At 57.1% G+C, this 24,993-nt stretch overlaps 1 protein-coding gene across 1 annotated transcript in view; it reads right to left on the reverse strand.

The window, feature by feature from the left end:
• The window catches only part of CAMKV (CaM kinase like vesicle associated), a 42,004-nt gene extending 24,090 nt beyond the window's left edge, over window positions 1-17,914 (reverse strand). The window contains exons 1-2 of the mRNA XM_067561273.1: window positions 17,732-17,914; window positions 942-1,050 (exon numbers count right to left, since the gene is read on the reverse strand). Of these exons, the coding sequence (XP_067417374.1) occupies window positions 942-1,036 (95 nt within the window). The 5' untranslated portion in view covers window positions 1,037-1,050; window positions 17,732-17,914. The remainder of the gene's footprint in view (window positions 1-941; window positions 1,051-17,731) is intronic.
• Between the last annotated feature and the right edge of the window lie 7,079 nt (window positions 17,915-24,993).

The raw sequence follows: 24,993 nt of genomic DNA on the forward strand, positions 1-24,993 counted from the left end.
TGGAGTCTTACCCCTTCCCATTGGAAAGAAATCCAAATAGCCCTTCATTTACTGTCTTTTAAATTGAAATAGCTATAGAGATGCTACATCTGTTGTCATCTGCAAACCGACAAATCTGAAGTCCGCTGCTACGGCCCTTCAGAGGTCAAGGCAGTGCTTTTTGCAATCACCAGCACATTTTCTAGGTTCACCCCCAATTTCCTGCAGTTTCTCCAAGGTTTGTCCTTGATCCAAACACTCTTTGCACAGTGAGGCTGTTTGCCACATTGACAACACACAGTCCTTGAGCATTGTTCATGCCGTGCTTTCTTCTTGATCCCCCCTTTATTTGGTGTACCAATCACATGATGCTGTTGCAGCTCTCCGGCATCTTTAAGTAGCTACAGACAATAGATACAGCAAATTACTGGTGCATGTTTTAGGGTCAAATCAGATGTTTTAGGTATTTTTGGATTGTTTCCATTTGTACACCACATGCCCCTTAATGCAGCGTTTCAATTCTCTCCAGCCTGGTAATGCTGTGTTATCGGCCTTGAGCCAGCACCATATTCAGAACATTTCTCAGATTCTTTTCGATTCTCTTTGTAAAAGCAGAAACGCTCGGCGTTCATCGGCAGCTGTGGGGAGGAAGGGCTTTGCAGAATTTCCACAATCTCAGCAAAGGTTTCCTCTGCGGCGTTAATACGGACTGGTAAGCTATGCAACAGGTTATACTTTTTAGCCCACTTTACACTTACTAAATCCGCCACCTCTCCCCAGCGACACTGCTATAGATGAGACACTATTCCAATGGAGGTGAGCCATAAAGGACTACCCCCCCACTTCCTACACTCTACAGAAGGGATGGGAAAGTGTTAGAGACGGAGAGAGCACAGCAGGAGGTGCAGGTTGCGGGGGGCGGGGGGGGGGGCTAGAGGGCGGTGGGGGAGGTCCAGACTCACGTTTTGATGACCTGCCCCAGGTCATATCTGTCAGTCACCTCGGATGGCTGGTTGTAATCTTTCTTGTCTCCCAGGGTAACACAGCCAAACGGCATTGCCAGGCCCGGTACTGGAAGGCAAAGAAGCAGAGAGTTAGATTTCCATATTTCAAATAGCCTCTCGAATCTGCCACTTCGCCAGATTGCTTTACTCCATGCCTTCCTGGGTCCCGATATGCTCAGTGATACACGTGGCTGCTAAGACTCCATCACCGTTTTTTTTAAGTAGCATTCATGCCACCTCTAAGGATTTACTCCCTTTGCATTCAACTTTTTCTTGTTTGATCAGCCTCCTTATTAAATTGACTTTTCCCTTCTGAAGCTTAGTGTCACTGGGTCATTTTTTGGTGTCCTGCCTGCCCCTTAGTTTTGTCAAACCTAATTCGGTTGTGGTCTCTATAGCTTAATGGCACTATAACTCGGCTACTGTCACTTCTTGAATGAACTCCTCTGTGTTATTGAGCTCAGCCGCTCTCCTCACGCACTTTACACCAAGCTAGTCCATGAAGCGATTGCTTAACACGTCGAGAAATGGTTTTTTTCTAATCTTGGTCCCATTTCACTAGTTTCTAAGTGGGTATCTGAGATCCCCTGCATTCCCATTTTGTCCGATTTCGCTGCCTCCTTGATCTCTTTCAACACTGTGCACTCAATTTCCTGTTCTTGGTGGTAGCAACTTTGAAGGTGCAGACTAACTTACTGCTTAAGACTTGATTTTTCTGAGGGTTCAAAAGTCCACCCCCAACCTCCGACTGCCTAGAAATTTGCTGTGCTGCATGAGGACTCGTGGGAGGGAGTCCAAATCCAGGGTCAATTTGTGCACGGGGTTTCCAAGACACATCCCAAAATTATCACATTACATCAAAGCGTTTATGGTTCTTATAACATTTTTGCACACACCTGGGACTCAAACTATTGCACTGACCCTCCCTCCGCACTGATCTCGCCCACTCAGGATTGCTCACAGCTGGTGTCTGGCCCCTACTGCCCCTTCAGGAAAGCAACATTTCCAAAGCGTCGTGGGGCGAGAGATCTCCAAGGCGCCTGGGCGACAAGCGAAGGCGAGTGGTCGGAGTGCGTGCTGCAGGACTGCTGCCCCTACAGGTTGATGATGAGTTCAAGGATTACCCTCTGCAGATTTCTAAGCGTGCCGGCTGTGTGTATTCCATCTCTGCCTGCATCCTGCGTGTGTGTGTGTGTGTGTGTTTGGGTGGGGGTGTCATGTGGCTTCTTTCACGCAGGAGCAAAGCTTTTTAATTAAGGACTGAAATTTCCAAGCAGTCTAAAATCCACATGCACAGTCAGATGGTTTTCCTAGACCCATAGGGTTAGAAAGGACTGCAAGCGTTATCTAGTCTAATCCCCTGCCTCCTCAGGGCCAGAAGTAGAGGGACTGCTGTCGAGTTAGGGTTGGGCTGGACCGGCACTCCGGATTTCCCAGTTTGCAGAGGTTTACGGCTGGGGGCACTCGGCGCCTGGAAAGGCTCCCGGCACCGCAGCTCCCGTGAGTCAGCATTAACCAAGTTTTGGGGCAGTGTCTATATTTACATTCTCACCCTCTAGGACTCGTGTCCCAGGCAGATCCAGCCCCGGGAACCTCTGGATTTTGCTCACACTAGCTTCTATGGAACGCTTTAGGTGCCGCACCCCCCATCTCTCTGGCCTGTCAGCTTCTCACGCTATACCCCAGCCCTGAAGTACCCCCAGCCCCGTCCTCTCCAGCTTCTCTGCGCCCTGTGGCTCTGGTCCTCCACACCCCTGCCCTTGATTAGAATTTCAGCCTGCCAGGGATGCAGCTGGGGCTGAGGCAGATGCCAGCCCCTCACTGCCAGTGCCATCAGGGGGCCCCAGCCCAGGGGATTTGGCTCCCCCACCATTTTTCTGTCCTGCCATCGCTGATCCCGGCTGGCGCCGAGCTGTCAGTCACGCAGAGGGGGCTGAATCAACTGGGCAGTACTTGTGCCACCCCCCACACCTAGCATTCCTCTAGTTGGAGGCCCAGATTCCCCCCCAACTCCTGCAGCAGAGAGGGGGGCTGGGCGGGGGCAGTGAGAGGGGTTTTAGACAGAGGCTATGCTGAGTGAGTGCCCCCAGGCCCTGCCAGCTCCAAGCAGACGATGCCATGCAGGCATCGGAATACGCCTTATATCCTCCCCTGGGGATGAGCGGCACATGCGCCACAGAGATCCTATAGCCACCCCCCCAGACCCACAGTGAGATCCTACCGCCCCCTGCAGACCCACAGCGAGATCCTCCCAGCCCCCCACAGACCCTCAGCGAGATTCTGCCCCCCGCTCCCCAGCTCCCATGCACAAGCTTGCTAAGGGATCCTGCCTCCGCCAGCAGCCATAGGGAGTGACGGGAGGGGGAGGGAGCGGTGGGAACAGGGCAGGGCTGTGTCACTGTGCCCCATGGCAGGGTGGTGCCAGGCTGGGATCAGAGCTGCAGGGGGATTGGGACGTCAGCAAGTCCTGGCTACAACTCTCGCTGTGCCATATGCCCACTGCAGGAATGCCCGCGGCCGTGTCAGGATTGGGGCCCCACGGTGCCAGGTGCTGCACAAATCCCAGGAGACCCAGCCTGACCCCGCAGTGCTCCCAGTCCAAGTGATGCGCTCTGGCCGCAGAGAGAGGGACCAGCCCCTAGTCCCACAAGGGGCAGGCAGGGCAAGCCTGCCGTGACAGAGATCTACATAGAGCTCTCAGGACCGGGGCTGCAGTCCAGCAGGAATGAGAAATCCAGGCCAGGGTTTCCCTCTGACTGGCCAGCTCCAGCAACTGGTCACTTAATGGAGAATAAAAACCGGACCTGGATTCCAGAGCCCTGGAATGGGCGCTGGGTGCTGGCTCCGGGATGGGCAGGCAGGCCTGTGGGCTACCATGGGCTGAGGCGGCCGTTCTGTGCTCTGAGGGCAGCGTCGTGACCCCGGGGCTGGCACACGGGGAGGGAAGGGGGGCTGCGCTCTACGGAAGCGACCCCAGTGGTGCAGCGGTTGCAATGGGATTGCAAACGCCACTGATCTCCGAAAGGAGGGGGCCAGGGATGGGGGGGGGGGGAGGTCTGAAGGAGGCCTCGTCTGAGCCAAGGCCCCAGGGCTCCGTGCTCCCCTCACCTGCGCCCAGCCAGCCCGCGGGGCCAGCTGCCCCGAGGACAATGCTCACACTGGCAACGAGCAGTGACCCGAGGGATCCGGGACACCCGCTGGGCCGAGGAAAGCAGAGACTGACATGGCCCGGACATGCCCCGCCACACCGCCCACATGCAGACCCGCCGGGACAGCCCAGAGCACGGCAGCATCAGACGCCCAGGGCTAGAGGGGCCAGATTCTGCCCTGCAGAGCTGCACCAGACAGCGCCTGAGCCCAGCCCTGCCATGGGGACGGCCCCGCCCCACCCCAGGGGCAGCGTGCCACAGCCTGGCCCTGCGGATGCCATGCAGAGCCGCGCCGCCCCAGTCAGAGCCCCAGAGGGATGCATGCACGAAGCCCAGGGGCTCCTCTCCCCCACCCTGAACAGTCTGAGTGTCCTTGGGCACAGAGACTCTGGCTGGCACCTTCCCCCCTCCCCTGCACACTGCAGGCCCAGGCTGGGGTCTCTGCACCTGTTAGCTGGAGGCGTGGGGCGAGCACAGAGCTCGCTGCTCTGGGTACCAAGGCACTGAGCCTGTTGCTATGGCAATGGGAGTTGTACAAGCCGGATACAGGCAAGGCTGTGAGGAGGGGGTGGGGCCGGTCTGAGATGTCCCGTTAGCGGGGGGAGGGGAGGGGTGAGGGTCGTCTCTCGGCTGCCGGAGTCACGACAGTGGCTGCTGGCCACAGACAGATCCCTGTGGTTCTCCAGAGGGCTCCGGTTCCCGGCCTGTGGTGCCCAGTGTCACCCCTAGGGGGCTCCCCCTAGGCCAGGGGGGCTGCATGGGGCAGCTCACCGCAGAGGCAGGGCTGCAGGCGCTGCCGTGGGAATTGACCCACATCATCCCCCCGAGGCTGAGCCAGGGGTCGCCCCGTGCTGCGGCAGGCGCACCTGGGCTGCCTGGTGCTGGGGTAAGGGCGGCGGGGTTAAAACAGCCTCCTGCATGTCCTGGGAGGGCAGGGCACGGAGCGGTGCCCAGGCAGAGGGAGGCCGGCGGCAGGGCTCCAGGGCCTTTCCCTGCAGCAGCACGGGCCGGGTGGCAGAAACCCCTGGTCACAATGTGCAAAATGGTCTCCAAGCCCACGGCGTCCCATGCTGCCCAGGGGAGGCCCCAGGCACATACCCCTGCAGCCTCAGGCCCCTCGGCCGCCGCTGCCCAGAACCCTGGGCTGGGGGGACGGACGGACGCGTGAGCATCTCCGTGCCCAGCGGGGCAGCACCAAGGGCACGCTGGCACCAGGGGGCGCTAGGAGACAGGTCTCCCCAGCTTCCTCCAGCCGGGGCCAGGCCCCCTGGGGAATGAGGGGCACGGGGTCGCTGTCTGTGGTTGACTCGAAGCACACGGGGCCCTGGCCAGCCGGTCTGCTGCAGAGGCTGCGGGGCCGGGTCTCCCCACAGCCGCTGTGGGGGCAGCAGAGACTCAAAGCCGTGGGGGGCAACAAGGGTGGGGGTCAGGCGCATGCATGACTGGCCCCAGGAGCTGTCTCCCCCCCCCCCCCCAGCTGGTAGAGGAGAGAGGGGAAGGGTGGAAAGGGAGGAAGGCTGGCAGGGCTCCGATTCTCCGTGGTGGGCTCACCGCAGTATCCAGGCAGCCCCCTCTCCCACGGGATGGGGCCTTGTGCCTGCAGCGTGACCCCCGGCTCCTCGCCCAGCTGCTGCCCCCCTGGGGAGAGCAGCGGCAGAGAGAGAAGCCATAGCCCCCCACTCCTCTTGGGGCCGGGTCAACTCTCCTCACAAGTCCTGGCTGCAGCCCGGTGAGCTTGGGGGGGGCGCCAGGAGCGTGGTGGGGCTCATCTGGGCTCGCGGGTGCCCACCCCACAGGCAGCTGGCTGAGAGGCTGCTTGCCGAGGCCCCCACTCGGGCAAAGGGGTGGGCACCCCCGGAGGCAGCAAGCTCAGCTGCCTGGCCCGCCCAGCCCCACAGGGCACTGCCTGCTCGGCTGGGGCTCCCCGGCTCGTGGGAATCACACAGCGATTCCAGCCTGCAGGCTCTGTGAGGGCAGGATCCGGACCCCCCGCCTCCAAGGCCCTGGCTCTCTGGGGCAGTGGGGAAGCTTCGGGCCGACGTGGAACGAAGCGACTGGAGCGGAATGAAAGGGGCAGCCGAGTGGCCCGGCCACGGGTTCCTCTTTGGGGTATTAAACCCTCTTTGGTTCCTCTCTGTTCCTGCATTCCCAGGGCAATGCTTGGTTTGCTCACCCCGGAGGGCAGGGGGGCGCTAGCCAGGAAAAGGGGGAGGTTGGCAGCTGGGTCCAGGCTGGCTGGGGCTATTGGCAGGGCCGGGAGACAGGGCGGGACGGGGCAGACATGAGGTGACTGACTGCGGACATGAAGAGCAGTGCACTGAGTTTTAAAGCACTGGCACCAGATCGAGAGGCACCGTCCACACGGCCGAGCGAGCGGCACAGGGCTGGCTGCAGATTCAGGCAGACGTCGCCGTGGCAGTGACACTCGGGGCACGTTTCCGGGGCTTGCTCTGCAGCCTTGAGAGCTAGAACCATCATTTTTCAAAGAAATTCTGGGCCACGAATCTGCAGCAGAGGGATGGATTCTGTGGATGCCCAGGTCACCCTCCGGCCCCCATCCCCGAGCCGCTGAGTCCAGTCCTGGCTCTCTTGCTTTCATGCGCTGCCGAAGGGCCAGAATTCCTCCTGATGCGACGGGGCTGAGCTTTGATGTGGACTTTGGGGACACTGTCTTGCAGCCAGCCCCCGTAGCACCGAACTGCCAGCCCCCCCGTGCCACACTCCAGGAAGCGTTCAGCTAGCCGCAGGAACAGCGGCACAGCTCCTGCTTCATGGTATTTCCCATTCCCGAATTCCCTCCTGTGCCCTCGGCCCACCTCGCGGGACGCTCGCCTCAGCTTGGGACCCCGGCTGCGTAACACCAGAGCCGGCGCTTTCGGGGAACGTTCAACGGGCACCGGCGAATTGCAAACGCAGCACCAAATGCAACGGGCGGCACAACCAGTACGGGGCCGCTGGCTTGGATTTGGGAAGACGCGTCCCTAATTGCTAGTGGGCAGCTTGGGCCGGCAGTGACCAGGGCTTGGGCGCTGACGGCTATTTAGCTCTAACTAGACACTGATGCTAATCCTGTCCCAAGAAAACAACAGTAGCTACTGCTCTCTAGCATCAGGCTAACGCACTTTTCTGGGCGCCGGCCGGAGGAAGACAACAGCTGTGCCCGAGAGAGCTCCTGGCGGCAGATCCCACGGGGAGTCGGCACCTCACACGCATGTTTGGTGTTAGAGCCCCACGCGCTCTGCGGCGGAGGACAACAGAACAGGGGCAGAGGGGGTCCTGGCCCCAGGACACCAGGCGAGCCCCCAACGCTTCCTAAATGCATCACGGGCTCTTCAGTACCCGTCGTCAGAGGGCTGGTCTGCAGGAACAAGCCTCCCCCTCGCTTCCTGGCTCTCCCAAATCGCCAGCCCGCTTCCGGGGTTTTTACACTCTCCAGTTCCCTCCTCACTCATCCTCTAGAGCCAGGATTTCCCACTGCGCTGGGCCAAGGAGCCTTGGGCTGAGATAATCCTGCCCAATTGGAACCGATTCAGCCCCCGAGCCTGAGACCAGCTGGCCACCCCTTGTGCAAACTGCGTTCCCGGCTTCCCTCTGGCCCCCGAGCTCAGGAGGGCATCACAACCCCCTTACTGCTGATGAGAGGAGGCGGCGTGCTTTGGAAGGGATTGGGAACCACTGAGCTAGAGGATAACCACCTAGCCTCTGTACAGCCCCGGGACAGCGGAGACAGTCAGAAGGCGCTGCAGGTCCCAGGGAGCCAGGGTTCAAATCGCCGGCAGGAAGCGGCAACATGGATTCAGCTGGTAGCAAGCACGTGTAGGGGGGGAATAAACCAGCACAGAGCCCAGGGAAGCGAGGGGCCGGATGCAGGGAGCCGGACAGCACCTTAGCGAGGGGTTCGCAATGCAGGGAGGGATCAGTGTGACCCACAGGCTGGGCAGGGAGGGTTCCTTAGCTGGGGTTTGTAAAGGGCTTTGAGGATGAACGGAGCTAAGGTTCATTCTTATAAATGCCCTAAGGCAGCAGAAACAGCCAACTGGCTGCCGTGGGGTGGTGCTGATTTGCACCCGCCAGGGATCCAGCCTCATTCATCCGTCTGAACGCAGTTTCCTCCCCTCTGTCACGGCCACACCTGGGATGATGCAAAGACATTTTAAACTCCTGGCTTAGCCCTCCTCCTTTCTGCACCTGGAGGCAGGGCCGGTCTGTTACCTGGCGCTGGGGATGTGATTGACGGATGTGCACTGGCTCTGCTGGAGCTGCGTAAGCTGCAGCTGGCCAGTCGGATACACACCTAACATCTTGGCTGGGACCGGCCCAGCACGGACAGCCTCTCCCGCCGGTTACACCGTCACGTTTACACGCGAGCACACGTCGGTCTCCTCGAGCCGGGAGCAGAGCTGGGGAAGGGGGTGTCAAGTGTAGACGTACCCTCGGTTACACGGCTGCTTTTAGTTCATTTCACCAGCAGCCCAGGCTGCAGCCGGGGAAGGGTAATTTGGCTGATGACGTGAAAAATCCTCGTTCCCAGCAGAATAAAAATAAGGGGCAGAGGTTCTTTTCTTTCCCTAGCCCCATCGATAGCCCAGGGCACACGGCACGGCCGATGCCGGAGGTGAGGGGGTTAGGGGGGGGCAGTGCACAGAATGGAGCCCTGCGCCAGATTCCTGCCCAGGCTGCTGCAGTCCCGCTGTGCCCAAGGCAAGCGCTGGAGACATTTTCCACGGAACACGCCGCTCCGCCGTCGCCGCGTGCCTTGCCAGTGCTGGCTCCGCGCTGCCGCATTCTGCCCAGGCTCCAGCCCTCGAAAGCTGGGCTAAGATGCTGTCAGGGTCTCTCTCCCCCAAGTGACTCATCCGCTCCAGGCACCTGGCAAACACCACGAAAGGCTGCCAGGTCTGGCTTCCCCGCTCAGCGTACACCGGGCCCTAGCTAGCAACCCCCACGCAGCCCCATCCCAGGGCCGGCCAAGAGGCATCCCTGCCCCCCTTGAGCAGGGATGGCTGCTGGAGCTATAGACTCGGGGGCATCCAGAGGGACCCCCCTGACTCCAGGCAGATCCCACTGCACTTCACTGGGGGGATGGGAGCCCTCGGACACCCCAGAATCATGGGTGTCTGAGCTGGAAGGGGCCAGCTGGGACTCCGTGTCCTGCCCATGTTTGGTGGGCAGAACATCTCAGGCAGCTGGGCAAGGCCCCGGGAGGGGTTGGGATGTGGTGATGGGCGGCACAGCCGTGAGACTGATGCTTGCAGACCAGAGGCACTCCCAGCTGGGCTGTGACATGCACCGCGCTCCTCCCATGGCCCCAGGAAGGGATGTGGTGCTGGGGGGAGGGGGGGGGCAGTGACCTGACTCACTCAAGTCCCGGGGAGCAAAAGGGGCCTTCGGGAGATCTCACTGCTGCATCTCGGCATGTCCCAGAGCCAGGCGTGGCTGGCAGGGTGTACACAAGGGAGCCCAGGACTGAGATACCAGGGAAGCTGCGGGTCAGGAGCGAGGAGGGGAGAGGGGGGTGCACAGGGCTGTGCGGGAGGAGATTTCATAGCCCCCACCTTTTCCTTTGCTCTGTCAGTGACTAACACGTAGCAGATTTGCCCATTGAACAACAGAACCCTGCTCAGGCTCGGCGCCATGTCCTTAGCGGGCGCCGGGGGAGGTGGGGCACAGACAAGATGCCACGGAAAAGCAGGGAGCCCAGAGGTCTTTGACTGGGTGGGGCAAGGGAGCTGAAGGCCGGGGGGCAGGAGGGGAAAGGACAAGTGGGGCCAGGAGGCACTTGCTCGGCACCCTGCCCAGGGTGGGGGGCTGGGCCCCCCGGAAGCCTGTCAGCCTGGCACCTTGTGAGCTGCCCCAGCCTGCCCAGCCCCTGGCGGTGCCCTCAGCTGGCTGCCCTGGGAAGGGAGAGCGGGTTTCTCTGGCCGATGAATGGGGAGAGGGGGCGACGCGTCCCCTCTGGGCTCTGTCACACTGGAAATGGGGCTGTTACCGAGCACGAGCGCAGGTGTTCAGCCCTCGAATTCCCTGGCGACAGTCACGTCGGCAACCAAGGCACCAGCCAGAGCAGGACCTGGGATGGGCCCCCTGGGCCTGGACCAGCTGCTTTTCTCCCACCCTGTTCTACTCAGCCTGCACCAGGACCTCTCAAGAGCTTCCTGCTCCAGAGGTACAAGACACCCCCCTGCTGGTTTCCCCTGTCTGCTACAGTCAGCGTCCCATGGACTTCTCCCCTCCCCGCTGGGGAATCAGAGCCTCCTTCGCCTACGAAGAAACAAGCGAGGAGGCAGAGCCATGAGCCACTCACATGTGGAAGGAGCCGTAGCCCTGTGCCATGGGGGGGGGGGATCTCTTCTCCCTGCCCCATTTCATGGGGGTTACACATTCCGGGGGGGTTACACGAGCACACCTTCTTAACACCCCTGGAGAGCCTGGCTGGCACTGAGGTGGGGGCCCCGGGGCTTGGGCAAAGCGGTACAGGTGCCGGGGGGTGTGCGAGATGCAGCGTGTCGGAAGAGCACCAGAGGGAGCCATGCACGGTGCCGTTCGATTGCACTGCCTGCCAGTCGCAGGCCCGTAATGAAATGCTCTGCTAGTTTATGGGTCTAATAAGGAGCAAGGAAGCCAGAATTAGCGACTCAGCCTCACACCCCGGCCAGGGGAGCGCAGCTTCGACCCACTTCCAAGGCGCTCTGGTGGGCTGAGCTGGCACATGACGCCTGCGTCTCTGGTTAGTCACAGGGACGGCACCAGCAGTGGCCCAAACTGGGCAAGCCCTCTGCTCACCAGGGCCCGTGCCGCTGGAATCAGACAGCCGGGCCCCGCGAGAGCCCTTGTCACTGCTACTGATCCAGGGCAACAGCAAGAGAGCCCCATCCGGGCACAAGAGGACACAGGGGATGAGCCAGAAGAGAACAGGCAGTGGGGGAGCTGCTCCAGACCCCCAGGACCAGACAAGAGCGGACCCAAGCTGAGCTCACTGGGCAAGGGTGTGGGAACGCTGGAAAACACAAGTCTAGTGAGAGAAGGGCAGCAGGACAATCCAGCCTGGTCATTCTAGTCTGTCCTAGGCACTTCTCTGGCCTCTATTACTCTAGTAGCTGGGCACCTTTCCGTCCATCTCACTTGTATCCTCACGCCCCTCTATGCGGCAGGGCAGGGCTGTTCTCCCCATTGGGCAGCTGAGGGCCAGAGAAACTAAGTGACTGGCTGAAGGTCACCCAGGGAGTCTGCAGCAGACATGGGAACTAAACCCAGGACTTAAGTCCCAGGCGAGCGCCCTAACCACTGAGCCATCCTTCCCTTCTCGTGCAACCCTCCTCCCTGAGGGGAAAGTTACCACCATTCCTCTGGAAAAGCTACAGTGCAGTAAACAAGACGGAGCCGGGTCATTCCACCAGGGGCTGCTCAGAGCGGGGGCTAAACAGTAGCACCAGGACAGGAGCTGGGACTGACATCAGGACCAGCTGAGACTGCTTAGGGAAGAGACGAGGGCAAACAAACAAAACCCAGAGGGGGTTCAGGGAATGAGAGGAACTTTTTACAGAGAGATGCCATGACTCTGGGAGCTGGGGCTTTTTAAGGAAAACAGCAAATAACGTGAGACATTCAGCAAAATTCACAAGAGTCGGCAACAGATATTTTTGACTCCTGGCTAATTTGAGCACCTTTTAAAACAAAGAAAAGGAAGGAGGGGAGATGACTTGAAAAATCTGAACCTAGTTTTCAGAGCCCTGTGCATCCCCCGGCCATAGAATTTGCTCCAGAATCTACCCTTTGCAACTGAATCATGCTCCAGAATTGATTATTTTGTTTAAAAAAAAAAAAAATCTTCATCCTTATAGTCACAAAGAAAACCTTTCAAACAGGACCCAACCTCGTGGCACCTGCCTGAGTTTGCAGACAGTCCCAAGTGACAGCTGTGCACACACGCCCCTTTGGCCCACCAGATGTTAACTCTGAAACATAATGACTAACAAGTTGACATCGTTAACTACGGCGGACCCTTTCAGCAGAAACAGCCAACTAACGTGCTTATTGCACAATCTCAAATTCCCCTCCAACTTCTCACGCCCACCGTTTTCCCGCGCACGCACACTTCAACAATGCTGTTGCTGCAGGTGGATGTTGTCAGCACAATCTGCACCACGCTAAAAAGGTAGGGCCCTGTAAAATTCACAGAATATTGAGGCACATCAGGGCGCTGTCCTGGCTGTGCGGCATCATACTACTGGAATTCAAAAGCACAAAGACTAACCACCTTAAGTTTGTCGTGGTGCCTCAGTGGATGCCACATTTCCAGTCTTCCCCACCAGGGGGCAGCCTCATGCACGTTAGGTTGGGCTTGCGCAGCATATGGGGAAGGGGCTGCATGCCACAGACACGGATCAGCTGGCCCAGGTCTCCCCCGCACTTGGGTGTGGAGGGAATTGGCCCAGAGTTGCTGCCCCACCGATGGTAGCTTTAGGGAACAGGAGAGGGGAGGCAGAAGCCTGGAGAAGAGCAAATGTGAAGCCAGGGCCTCACAATGGCAAAGGAGGAGTGCTGCCCGGTCGGTCTGACTGTCTCAGCACAGCAGAACGGGCACCACTGGGAAAGATCCTCGCAGCTGTTCCAGGATAAGGGGTCCAGGAACAATCAACAGTGCCAGGGGCGCGAAAGGAAGAAGCCATGCCAGTGAAACGTGACAGCCTTTATGCGTCTGTAATCACAGAGCCTGTGGCTACGGGGAGCCGGGGCTGGGCAGCTGGGATTTTACTACGGCACCCGAGAGCATCCAGCTACCCTCATGTGGCTTGGCTGGGCTTGATCCTGCACATCCTGAGTACCCCCTAAAAGGGGCCGTGTGCCTCTGGGAGCTCAACTAGGCCCCATGTATGGCCCAGGGGCAGCGATCCCCATCCATGCACCCAGCTGGGGGAAAATGGGGCCCCGAGGGGACTGGACAGAGGTCCGGTGTCACTAACATCCTCATTAAAGATCTGAGAGAAGCACGCTGATTAACTGTGCGGCCAAGGCCCAATGGGGAGGCGCTGCAGACATCAGGGGAGGCAGAGCTAATTCAAAGGAGCTGGAGGGAACGCCAGGGGATTCGCCATGGGGCAGCTGCAGCGGGAACATGACTCTGATCCTGGGTTCTCAGTGGCAGAGATCCATGCCCAGGTGATGCCAGCAGAGCCATGGGGGTGGCAAGGGGAGTGGGCAAGTTAGGAGTTTGCCAGGGCACATGCCCCCATGCCTCCCATTGCTCAGCGTCTCATTTAAGACAAGACGCAAGAGTGTGAGACAATAGCCAGGGAAGTGGGAGGCAGGGCGCGGACGGCATGAAGCGATGACGCAGCTTCTGCAAGCCAAAGATCCCGATTCAACGTAAACAGCCTGGCTGCTCGATTGCGCCTTTAAATGAGCTTCCCCGCCCCCACCTGTCCCTGGCCTCACCGGGGCCCCGGCCCGTTAGCCAGTCACCTCCGCCCCGGTCGCTTCTTCCCTTTCAAACCCACCACCTGGCTTTGGGGGATAACAAGCGCTCTGCCTAGAGCGCGGCGTCCGCTCCCAGCGAGGCGCGCCGGCTGCGAGAGAACGCAACGGCAATCTGGGCAATTCTGCTCACTCCCACAGCCCCCCTCGGTGCAGCGCGCGGGCTCCCGCTCCAGAAACGGGGCCTTCGCTTCCGACACCATCTTCCCGGCGAGGGAGCGACAAACTGGAGGGAAGAACAGCAGCAGCAGCCGATCGGGGCCCGGAGCTGGGCCTAAATATTTATAGTTCAGCTAGACGGCTACCAGGGATGTGAGATCAGCCCACGCTGAATTATTCATGGTGGTGCAAGGAGTAACAGGCTGGGATAACAGGGGCTTTAAATCCGGATTATGGGGCACCGGCAGAGCTGGGGGGGATGGATCAGCAGGGGGCTGTGGGTTGGGCTGGAGGGACACTGGCACAGCTGCACCCAGGACTGAGCCGGGAGGAGGCGCCGCCTTTTCCTCAAACACCTGCATTTGGGCAGAGCTCTCCAATCCAAGCATCCAGCAGGACCAACCCTACTTAGCTTGCAAGATCTGACGAGAACAGAGACCCAGTGAGACGGCTGCAGATCATAAAGAAACCCCAGGAAAGAACCTGCATTGAATCTAATAGCCTCAACATCAAACACGGCAGTGGAAAAAAGGAAAGTCGGCCGCTGGGCCATATTAAAAGAATAGGGAGCGGGGGGGAAATGCTGTTCTATAAATCAGAGGTTTGTTCTCACTTCAAACCCTACGCTCGCATCCTCTCCTTGTAGAGGTGAACGTTGAGAACAGATCAGGAAAAGGCAATGGAGACGGTTGGGGTGTCACAGTGAAGGAGGGGAGGGGACGTTACATACAAGAAATGGGGATTGCTGAGGTCAGTCCATCTGGAAATGCAAATTATTCAGAGTGGACTTGGCTGAAGTTTGTAAGGACCCCAAAGATTCTAGTGGAAATGAAGTGGTGCCTCCCCATCCCATAATAGGAGAGCAGGAGGGAGTCTCAGCTGATGACATCAGAGGAGATCTTCGTACAAGGTGGACAACCTGTGGAACTCACTGCCACATGACACCCATGAGTCACATGCTGGAGAGGGAGTTAAAGGGACAGGCAGACATTTTGGGAGTCTGAGTAGCACTGCAGAGATGGCTAGGTGCATTAGGAGACATTTTTAAGAGGGCTGAGGATGCTTTTAGACACAAATCCTGCATCTTGGCAGGGGATTGGACAAGATGACCCCTGTGGTCCCTTCTAGTCCCAGGGGTCTGGGATTGGCTGCAGCACCAGAGGCTTGATCCCTGATCTCATCTGGCAACATCTCTGCCCCTCTGCAAGGATCAGCTGCTCTCACACCTGAAACAGCAACTGCCTTTGGGTTTGCACACAGAGCCCTGCAAACTCCTCCAGCAGCTGGCCCATGCCAGGACAAGGCCGGTGCTGAGCAAAAGATCTGCCCCGGCTCCACACAGACAGACAGACAATCTCTAACCCTGGGAACTGCTTCCACCCCCTGGAACCAAGCACACAGGGTCCCGAATGCAGCCAGTGCTGGGGCTACTGGGAGGGGATTATTCCCACAGGGAAACCCAGCCCAGCATTAATGCATCTGAACCATCGCCAGCTCCCATTACCAACAGCTCAGGACACGAAGAGAACTCCCTTGTACTGCCCACCTGCTGCTCCCTGTGAAAGACGCAGAGCCCCAGAAAGTAAGAGGAGAAACTGAGTCCGCACGCAGCCTCCTGCCGAACCACCTGCAACCTAGCACCAGCTCTGCAGTGTCCCACCCGCCCCGCTCCCCCGGTCCCAGGTAACACTGAGTCCTCCACGATCCACACCTGACTTGCACAGATACCGACGTGTCCCACCCCAGCACCAGTTCCTGAGCCCCGGGGGCTGCACCAAACACAGAACTCACCATCCCCTGGGGCCATGGGGATGGAATTAAGGAATGGAAAATGTACAGGCAAGATCCCTTCCTAAGGGCCGGGGCGGGAGTCCCCCACTTGCACAGAACTAAGCAGGGAAGGATCGATCCTACAATGGCCAGGCAGGGGAGGGCAGCATGACTGGATCAGGGTCCCTCAGCACCCACTTCAATGGAGATTTAGGGAGAAAACAGCTTTGAAACCCAGAGACCCGGCACCGCTTCCTTGCAGGCAGGGAGGCTGGTCCTTTTACACCAGATCCAAACCGAGTCCGGACAGTGCTGGGCCGGGAAACGGCCCGTGTGGAAAGCGCTAGGGTGAAGACAGGCACTGCTAAAGATCTACCCCACCCTGCGCTGTGTGTCTCTCTCTCTCACAGCTGCAGCAGAGGCTTCCAGGGGTCTGACTCGGGGAGACCCCTCGTGGCCCCGCCAGCCGGCTGCCTGCCCGAGCCGCAGCTTGCCGGCCCGAGGAGGTCTTTTGATTCCTGGCTACAGAGGGGCACGCTCAGTTCAACATCTCGCCTCGACGCCCTGGAGCCAGACGTGCAGGCACCAGACACCGTGAACCAAGGGGGTCTGTCTAGATCCGGACGCCATGAGATGGGCTTTACGTGAAGGGGAAGCGGCGGGAGGGGAACAATTTCCCAGCATCTCCAGCGGTGGCAGGGCGCCACCGTCCCCGAGGGCACGCTGAGGCCGAGAACTGCATTGCGAGGGCAGGCCTGCCTGCCTGGCTGAGCCAAGGCGGCTCCCTGGGGATCGCTGAGGCAGTGGGGGCTAGAGGGGGCAGGTGGCAGGGTCGGGGCCCCATCCCGGGGAGGTAGCAGGCTGGTGGGGAGGGTGGACCACAGGGCCGCCCTGGCGCTACCCTGCAGCCCTTGCCCGGACGAACCTACAGAAGGCCAGAGCCCAGCCTGGAGCAGCACACAGAAGGTGAGATGGGACGATGGGGCTTGCCCCCCCCCCCCCCCGCCAGCCCCACCGAGGGTCCGGAGCGGGAGCAAGGGCCTGACCCCTCCCCCCACAAACCAAGTTCTAGGACGGGGCAGGCGTGCCCGGCTCTGAGAGACGACTCCAGTTGGGGGGGGCAGAATGCCAGCCCCTCCCCCTTTCCAAATACACAGCCATCACATGGGGATCCCCCCCCCCCCCACAGCCAAACACAAGCAGCACAGCTGGGGACACGTGTCAGGCTCTGCTGGGGGGGATGGACACTGCTGCCGGCCAGCCAGCACGGGGGGGGGGGCCAGCTCAGCTCTCACCCCCCTCTCTGCACCTGCCGGGGTTAGCATCCCTCAGACATCGGGGGGGGCTATTCCCCTCCTGCTTAACGATGGCTCCATGGCCCCCCCATCTGCTCACTCACCCCCCAGCACTGCTGCTGCCAGGCTCCTATGGGCACTGGCTGCCCACCCCACCAAGCCCCCTGCACAGCCTGCGCCCCCCCCCCCGCAGGACAGCACTTGGACCCCAGCTTCTCCCCCCCCCCCCCCGCCTTCCCTTTATGTGTGACATTAGCTGTTGTCATGGCAATTAGCGCCGGGGCTGGCGCACGAGGGGGGGGGGGGGCGGGGCAGAAGGGGCTGGGGACGGACCAGCCCGGGGGGGGGGGGGGCGCCTGGGAGCCCGGCCAAGGGGACGCTGCCCCCCCCCCCCCCGCTCCAGGGGGAGAACAGCTGGCACCGCCGGGCAGCCCCGAGGGCATCATTTCCCCGACGCCCCCCGCACGATGCCGGGCTCCCAGGCACACAGAGCCCCCCCCGGGGGCGAGCAGCGAGCTGGGGGCTGCGGGGCAGGAGCCGCTAGAGACGCGGTGGGGGGACGGGGGAGGGGGCAGCGGCCGCAGGCTCCATCCCCGAGTAACTTTCTCCGGCCACGATCCGGCCACGCTGCGGGGCCAGTCCTTGCTCTTGCCCCCCCACGTCCCTGCCCTGGCGGGGAGCTCTTGGAGCCTTCCCCCCCCGCCGAGGGCGCCGCTCTCCTTTGGGCGGCAGGGGAGTCACACCGGAGTCACTCTGAATTCACCCCCTCCCCCCCCGGCTCCGCGAAGCGCTAACTGCGGGGGAGGGGGCGTGCAACAGGTTGGGGGGGGGGCACGTCCACGGCGCGCCCCCCCCCGCCGGTCGGGCGAGCTCGCCGCCCGCGCCCCGCCGCTCGGCTCACCTGCACGCCTGCTCCAGCCGCGGGAAGGGTGGCCCGGGCGCTCAGGGCTCCTCTGCCGCCCGCCCCGCCGTGCCTGGGCCGGGGGAGCCGGGGGGGGGCCGGGCGTCACTGGGCGGCGGGCTGGCGGGGGGGCCGGGCGGGGCAGAGGGAGCCGAGCGCGCTCCCGGCTCCGGGCACCTCGAGCATCTCCCCGGAGTTCGGCGTGGGAAAGTTACAGGGACGGGGCTGGCAGGGGCCCGCCCAGGGGCGGGGCCCCGGCCCGGTGACGTCACGGGCAAACTTTAGGCTCCGCCCACTGGCCGGCCGAGCGGGTGCCTGGGGGGGGAGCCCCCAGCTCTCAGTGGGCAGCGGGGCAGGGTCACCAGGGTGCCTAGAGCGGGGCAACACGGGGGCAGCCCTCTGGCCTGTCTGGCCCTGCTGTGGGGCTGGGCGGAGGTCCCTGCAGGCCCTTCTGCATGCTGCGGGGCAGATGAGAGTTGCCAGCCGCCTGCAATGGGAGGGAGGTGTGGGCCCTGCAGGGGAGCCAGGATGCAGAGCCCCCATTGTGATCATCTAGCCTGACCTGCTGTAGAGCAGGTGAGCTTGGGGGGCAGCCCACATGTGCTGGGCTCAGCATCACTGTGGCACTAGCCGTGGTGCTGAGACATTCACCAACCCTCCAGTGCTGCAAAGTTCCGTACAAATGTGTTCTGAGTAATACCCCAGGAGGCAGATTTGTTTTTCAGGAAAGGGAAACTGAGGCACAGAGCGGTGAAGTGACACCCCCAAGGACACACTGTACATCACTGCCAGAGCTGGGATTGGAACTTGAGAGTCGTCCCTGGGGTCTAACCACTGAATGGCTCTCCATTGTTAAATTAGGGCCTGCATTTAATCATGGCTAGGCCTAGTTTGCTATTTATATTTCGATAGTGTCCAGGGATCCCAGTCAGACCACAACACCATTGTGCTTGTTCTGTTACGTGCAAAGAGCGTGAGTTCACCAGAGTGGGTGCCTGTTGAAGGAATAAAGCCGTGTGAGTAACAGACTCCGGGCTCTGCTGCAGACTGAAATATACACAGTGGTACCAAGTCCGCTGTAAAGCAATGTACTAGTTATGGGGAGGGGAAATCCATCTCCACATGGCATTTTCTGGGCAGCTAACCAGCCCTCAATTTGTACTGTGAGACATGGCATAGTGTAGGCAAGTGGTGACTCATGGACGCGTACAACAGCAGCCTGGGGCCAGGGATACCTGAAGTGTCAGGAAGTCTGGGTGACCCATCAGCCTATGGTTGCTTCCCCAGTTTCATAGGCTGTCACCTCACAGCCCAAATAAACCACCAAAGCACTTGCCTCCCCTTCTGCCAGCAAATGCCCCATTCCAAACCCTTTGTCACAAACAGCTGAGCTCTCGCTCCTCAAAAACCACAGGATCCAGCTCTCCTGCAGCCTACCCTGGTGCTTCAGAGGTAGCTTTCCATCATCTTCCTTGTAACCCCCCCCTCCACGTTGGGGCCAGAAGATTTAGAGGAATGGAGCTCTCAGCTCCCCCTGTGGGGGAGATGGGGAAAACTCAGCTTCATTTACATAAATTAGAATATAGCTTCCCCAGAATCCCACCTTCTGAATTTTGTTGCTTTAGCTGGCTTTTGTTTAGGTTTGGATTGTATACATCAGGATAGATGATTATCATTACTGTAGTCATGAAAAAGCCTAAGGGTTGTGCTGGATATTCCTGGCATGAGTAGGTCACCCTGATGTTACGAGTAGTGGAGTTTGGTTCGGTGATGAAATGCAGCAAACAGGCACCTGGATTTTAGGCTGATATAGCTGCTAGTGTATTCTAGAATGGTGTGGTGAAAGTGGTCAGGTAGAACTGCTGCTGGGGGAGCTCTTCTGTTAATCTTTCTTTTGGGGAGTGAATTTCTTATGGTGAGAGACAATCCTTTTCTATTGCTTTAGTGGGTGCATATGTTACTGTAGTGTACCTGTACTATTACAAAGGTGTTACTGCAGCACTTGTAGTGTAGACATATCCACCATAGTGGGGATTTGAGTGTTTCCTCATCTGCAGATGTTGTCTTTCTTTATTTGGGATATTGGATACCATCACCCTGAGGGCTTGAAGGGCCAGTCCTACTTGTTCTTCGCTCTCTTTCCCCAAGTGTGTACTGCTAACGGAGAGAGATGAGAGAACAGACAGAAGGCCTATGTGGCCCCAGTCATGTCACGCTAACTTCCTCCTGCTAGACCGCCCTGCTAGGCCTCAGAGTCAGCTCCTTGTGCAAAGTCTGGTCCTGCCTTGGGAGCAGATATTTCAACAGGGCTAAGAAAGAAGAAAAGGGTGAGGAAAAAAGTAGTGCCACTATGCGGGATAGGACGGAAGAATCCCATGCACAGCTACAGACGGGGGACCGACTGGCTAGGCAGCAATTCTGCAGAAAAGGACCTGGGGGTAACAGTGGATAAGAAGCTGGATATGAGTCAGCAGTGTGCCCTGGTTGCCAAGAAGGCTAACGGCATATTGGGCTGCATTAGTCAGAGCATTGCCAGCAGGTTGAGGGAAGTGATTATTCCCCTCTATTCGGCACCGCTGAGGCCTCATTTGGAGTATTGTGTCCAGTTTTGGGCCCCCCACTCCAGAAAGGATGTGGACAAATTGGAGAGAGTCCAGCGGAGGGCAACGAAAATAATTAGGGGGCTGGAGCACAGGACTTATGAGGAGAAGCTGAGGAAACTGGGCTTGTTTAGTCTGCAGAAGAGAAGAAAGAGGGGGATTTGATAGTGGTCTTCAACTACCTGAAGGGGGTTCCAGGAGGATGGAGCTAGGCTGTTCTCAATGGTAGTAGATGACAGAACAAGGAGCAATGGTCTCAAGTTGCAGTGGGGGAGGTCTAGGTTGGATATTAGGAAAATCTTTTTCCCTAGGCGGGTGGTGAAGCACTGGAATGGGTTACCTAGGGAGGTGGTGGAATCTCCATCTTTACAGGTTTTTAAGGCCCACCTTGACAAAGCCCTGGCTAGGATGATTTAATTGGGGTTGGTCCTGGTTTGAGCAGGGGTTGGACTAGATACCTCCCGAGGTCCCTTCCAACCCTCATCTTCTATGATTATATAGGGAACTAGGCTGGGCATCAGGGAACTGGCATCTATTTTTGGCTCTGACCATGTCTTCCCCTTTATGTGTGGCAGCTTCCACTCCAGCAATGCTTATCCACTGGGCAGAAAGTGCTCAGAGAGTGAGAGAAGACAAGCACTAAATATGATTAGTAACAATCTCAGGGACTATTGGACAACATTAACTCACTCCTGTCTTCAGAGCCAGGCTTGATATGTTTTGCACAGCAAGTGTGAGTATGCTTAGAAGGGCAGATGTAGGTGGGATAGGGAAATGTAAATCATTTGGGGTGGCTGCTTTACTCCCCAAGTGGCAACGCAAAATATGTGTGAAACTATACACTCTGATCTTATCGGATAGGACAGCACATACTATTCCTTAAATAACACAGGAGCCTGCATTTTCTTCCACAGCCTTATCGTTGGAAGCACAGAGGGCTGGATTCTCCTCTCACTTAAATCAGGAATAAATCCTGTAAAGTCAGTGGAGAGACATTGGTGTGAAACTACAGTGAGAGAAAAAATCAGGGCCAGCAGAGAGAGAGTGTGTGTGTATGTGTGTGTGTGTGTGTGCTGTGAATTTAAACATCCAATTCCGATAGTCAGCTTTGAAAATCTCAGACACAGGCTTTCCATTATGTATATACACAGGCTTGGCAGAATTTGATTTTTTTAAATATAATTTCAACAGATAATATCCGTGTTTATTTTTAAGCTTTTTAGGTTTTTATTTATTTAAATTTTCACAGTTGTGCACAATTATGGGTTTTAAGCATTTTTAGAGATGCGGGAAATTATGTGGTGGGGGTCAGACAAGAAGGAGGGTCAGACAATCATTATTTAGTGACTGTAGACATCGAGATTAAAAAAAAATGAAAGCTTTACAACCTGTAAAACACAAACTGTTGATGGCACATGCCAAAATAAACACAAGAAATCTCCTTCAATCAAACTCGAACAAGTTCTGAAGTGGTTTGTTACTTACTTTGCCTATCTGTAAATTTCAATCATTATAGAAGATGGAAATATTTTTTTGTGTTTGAGTGCAGCATGAAATTGACCTTTGCTGACATTTACAGATAAAATTCTTCCAAACATATATATAAAGGATATATATAATTCACGAGGGCGGAGCCCTGATGTGGCAGGAATACATGGAGTTCAGAGATGGGCAGTGAAAATGATCAGTGGCTGCAAATATGCCCGTGTTAAGAGAGGCTGGAAAGACCAAGATGGCTACGTTTAGAAGAGAGGAGTAAGAGCAGACACGACTAAGGCCTGGTCTATACTGCCAGCGAAATTCGGCAGCAGTCGATGGGAGTTACACAGAGTAGCTTGCGTAACTCTTGTCGACTTCGTAATTTCCGTTTAGCGCACTGTCTTCACGGCACTGCGCCGATGGGAAATGCATACCCGTTGACACAGCGCTAGCCTTTTTTTGGAGGTGGTTTTAACAGATCGACTTCTGAATCGGTTCAGTGGGACTTCACGGTCAATTTGCCGCCGTCAGTGTAGACATACCCAAAGAGATACACACTGACAAGTGGAACGGAACGGGCACTTCTCTTCAGACTGCCGCCTAGCTGAATGCGGTTGTGTTGCAAGGAAAGGCGGCACATGAAAAAGGAAAAAAGGACCTTTTTTCCCACACAACACGCAATTAGCCTGTGCAAATAACTGCCACAAGGGGTCTCTGAGGTCAAGGCCTTCAAAAGGCCTGGCCATTTCAATGGATAATGGGCACATTTAGAGTTATAATACAAAGGATTACAGAATTCAATCTCTCCACTGGCCCCATCCCTAGAGATTGGAAGGCATTTAATCCTTCCTGCTTCATGGTGCAAACCGACTTGTGACTCACAGAGGCTGGAAAGAAAGTTGACGGAGGGTGGTTTATCCTACAGTGGGACACCCCGGGGGTTCTTGCACCTTTGTCTAGCAGCGACTGGTGGTAAGAGCTGATGTGAGGAGCTGCAGCCAAGAACTGCTTACAATGCATAGCGACAAAGTTATTGCCCCTGCAACACCCATGATCTACGCTGAGTGCCGTCCACAGCTACAGCTGCAATGCACTCTCCTAGCAGCGGGGCCGGCCGCTATCAGACACAGCATCCAGGGCCAGGGAGATCCCTGGGCTGCTCTGTTAGTTCCTCCATTCAACCCCTTTCGCCGTCTCTCTGCTGTTAGGATCACGCTGAGAACCCTCTGCCTGCTGCTACCTACGTCGTTCACGCCATGGGAATGTCTGAGCTGGAGACACGGACACGTGCTGCTGTGACAGGGCCTCTCGCAGCCCATTGACGTGTGCTGTGTAACTGCTCGGCCTCTCTCCGCATTAGCATCGCGGTTTCATGTTGGCCTCAGGCTGTGAGACCGAGGGTTTATTTCAGTTGGTTCTTCCACTCGGTGCCGGGGCGGCTAGAAGGGAGCAGAGCCGGTTTTGCATTTCTCTGTCAGAAGATGTCGTTTTCAAAGCGATTCGAGTTTCTGAAGGTAAAAAATAAAAGAAAGTTGTCCGCAAAGAGAAGATTAAATGCACCAGAAGGGGGTGGACTTGTGAGCTGTGATGGCCGGTGTGGTTGACTGTTGGGGATATTGACTGACAGTCTGATGAACTAGCTGTGGCAGTGAAATACACCTGGCACTAAACTACACCTAAACCGGGGCTAGTGTAGAGCTGGCCCCACGATCACAGATTTACAACCAGACCCCCTTCGCGCCTGCCACCCCACTCCCCCAGGAGTTGCTGGATGAAGCAAAGAATATGCCCCAATATGTTGTAAAGAAAGACCTTTCATCAACAATGTTACTAAATGGCCCTATAGATTACTGAAAGTGAAATAATGTAACAAATCCAATTTATTTGTGCCTGCCTATGCTAAGTCATTAATTTTTGCATTTCCCTTATTTTGAACAATGCGAATCAAAGAAGTTTCTTTCATTTTCATTTATAGTCAGTTTCACTTTTGATTATAATCACTTTCTCATCCAAATGGCCAGATCTGTAACGTTTAGGTTTCAGGCACTGCAGGGAAAGATTTATTTTAAAGAAAAAGATGTTTTCATTGGAATTAAAAATGCACTGAATGCATTTCTATAGGTCTCAGGGTTGTTTTTTTTTTTTTTTTTTTAAATATGGGGGGGGGTTCCAACATTTAAATTTCAGAATAAATTTGACAGCTCCCCTTTCCATAGACGAAATGCACTCATCAAGTGCAAATAGATAAAGTAAGAGCAATGTATTGCAGGAAAGCAACAAGGGAAAGAGATTCACAACATGAAATAAATTAATGACCAAAGTACTTAGGTCATGGAGGTGAGGGAGCCCCCGGGGCCATGATCCAGCCACATTTAAGCTGGGACATCAAAAACAGGGTTGTTTTTTGACTGGCCTGGGTGGTTTTTCTACTCTCTTGCTGGTTGTCAGGTCAAGAGTTGTAATTTGCTGGTATTTTTGGCATGCACACCTGCGGCCGCATGTGCAACCATCTTCGTAGCTAGTAGCAATGCATGTCATGGCTGGGATCGTGCTGCGGCTGGCACCCTGGTCCGAGTCAGCGTGTGCAGCATGCCGCTTGCTGGACCCTCACCTGCCAAAACGGCAGCAGCTCCTCTCAGTGCCATGGACTGGCTGGCAAACAGGACAGAGCCATCACCTGAAGGTGAGACATGGAGGGGTAAGGAGCAGGGGCAGACAGGGGGTCTTGGGAAAGGATTGCAAGGGGCCTCCCTCAAGGACTGAGGGTCCCGTGTGGGGGGTGGAAGTTGGGTCTCACAGACTATGGGGGTCAGGATGCACCTGAGAGAGGAAGAGGATGGTCAGGTTAGGGGTGCAAATCTCTGGAGCCCCACTTTAAGTGGCGTGCCGCAATACAGAACAATATGAACTGGGCTTGCTAAGAAAACACTTTCAGTCCCCAAATCCGAGCATCTCTCGGAGTCCCTTGAGTTTGTATCATCACTATTCATGTTTTGGAAAACATTCCGTACCATATAACCTTGTTAGAGTTAATGCTGTCTATTCGGTAAAACATGTTAAATAAATAATCGCTGTCATGGCTCGTTACTTTTCCTCTAATTTTGTTCGCGTCTCTCTCTGACTTTCATCAGCTGTCAGCATTATACAGAAAAAAAAAATGCAGATGCACGAGTTTGGCAAAGA

This window comes from Emydura macquarii, unplaced genomic scaffold (assembly GCF_026122565.2).
Source record: "Emydura macquarii macquarii isolate MOO-44397 ecotype Brisbane River unplaced genomic scaffold, CSIRO-AGI_Emac_v2 contig_2369, whole genome shotgun sequence".
NCBI lineage: Eukaryota > Metazoa > Chordata > Testudines > Chelidae > Emydura > Emydura macquarii.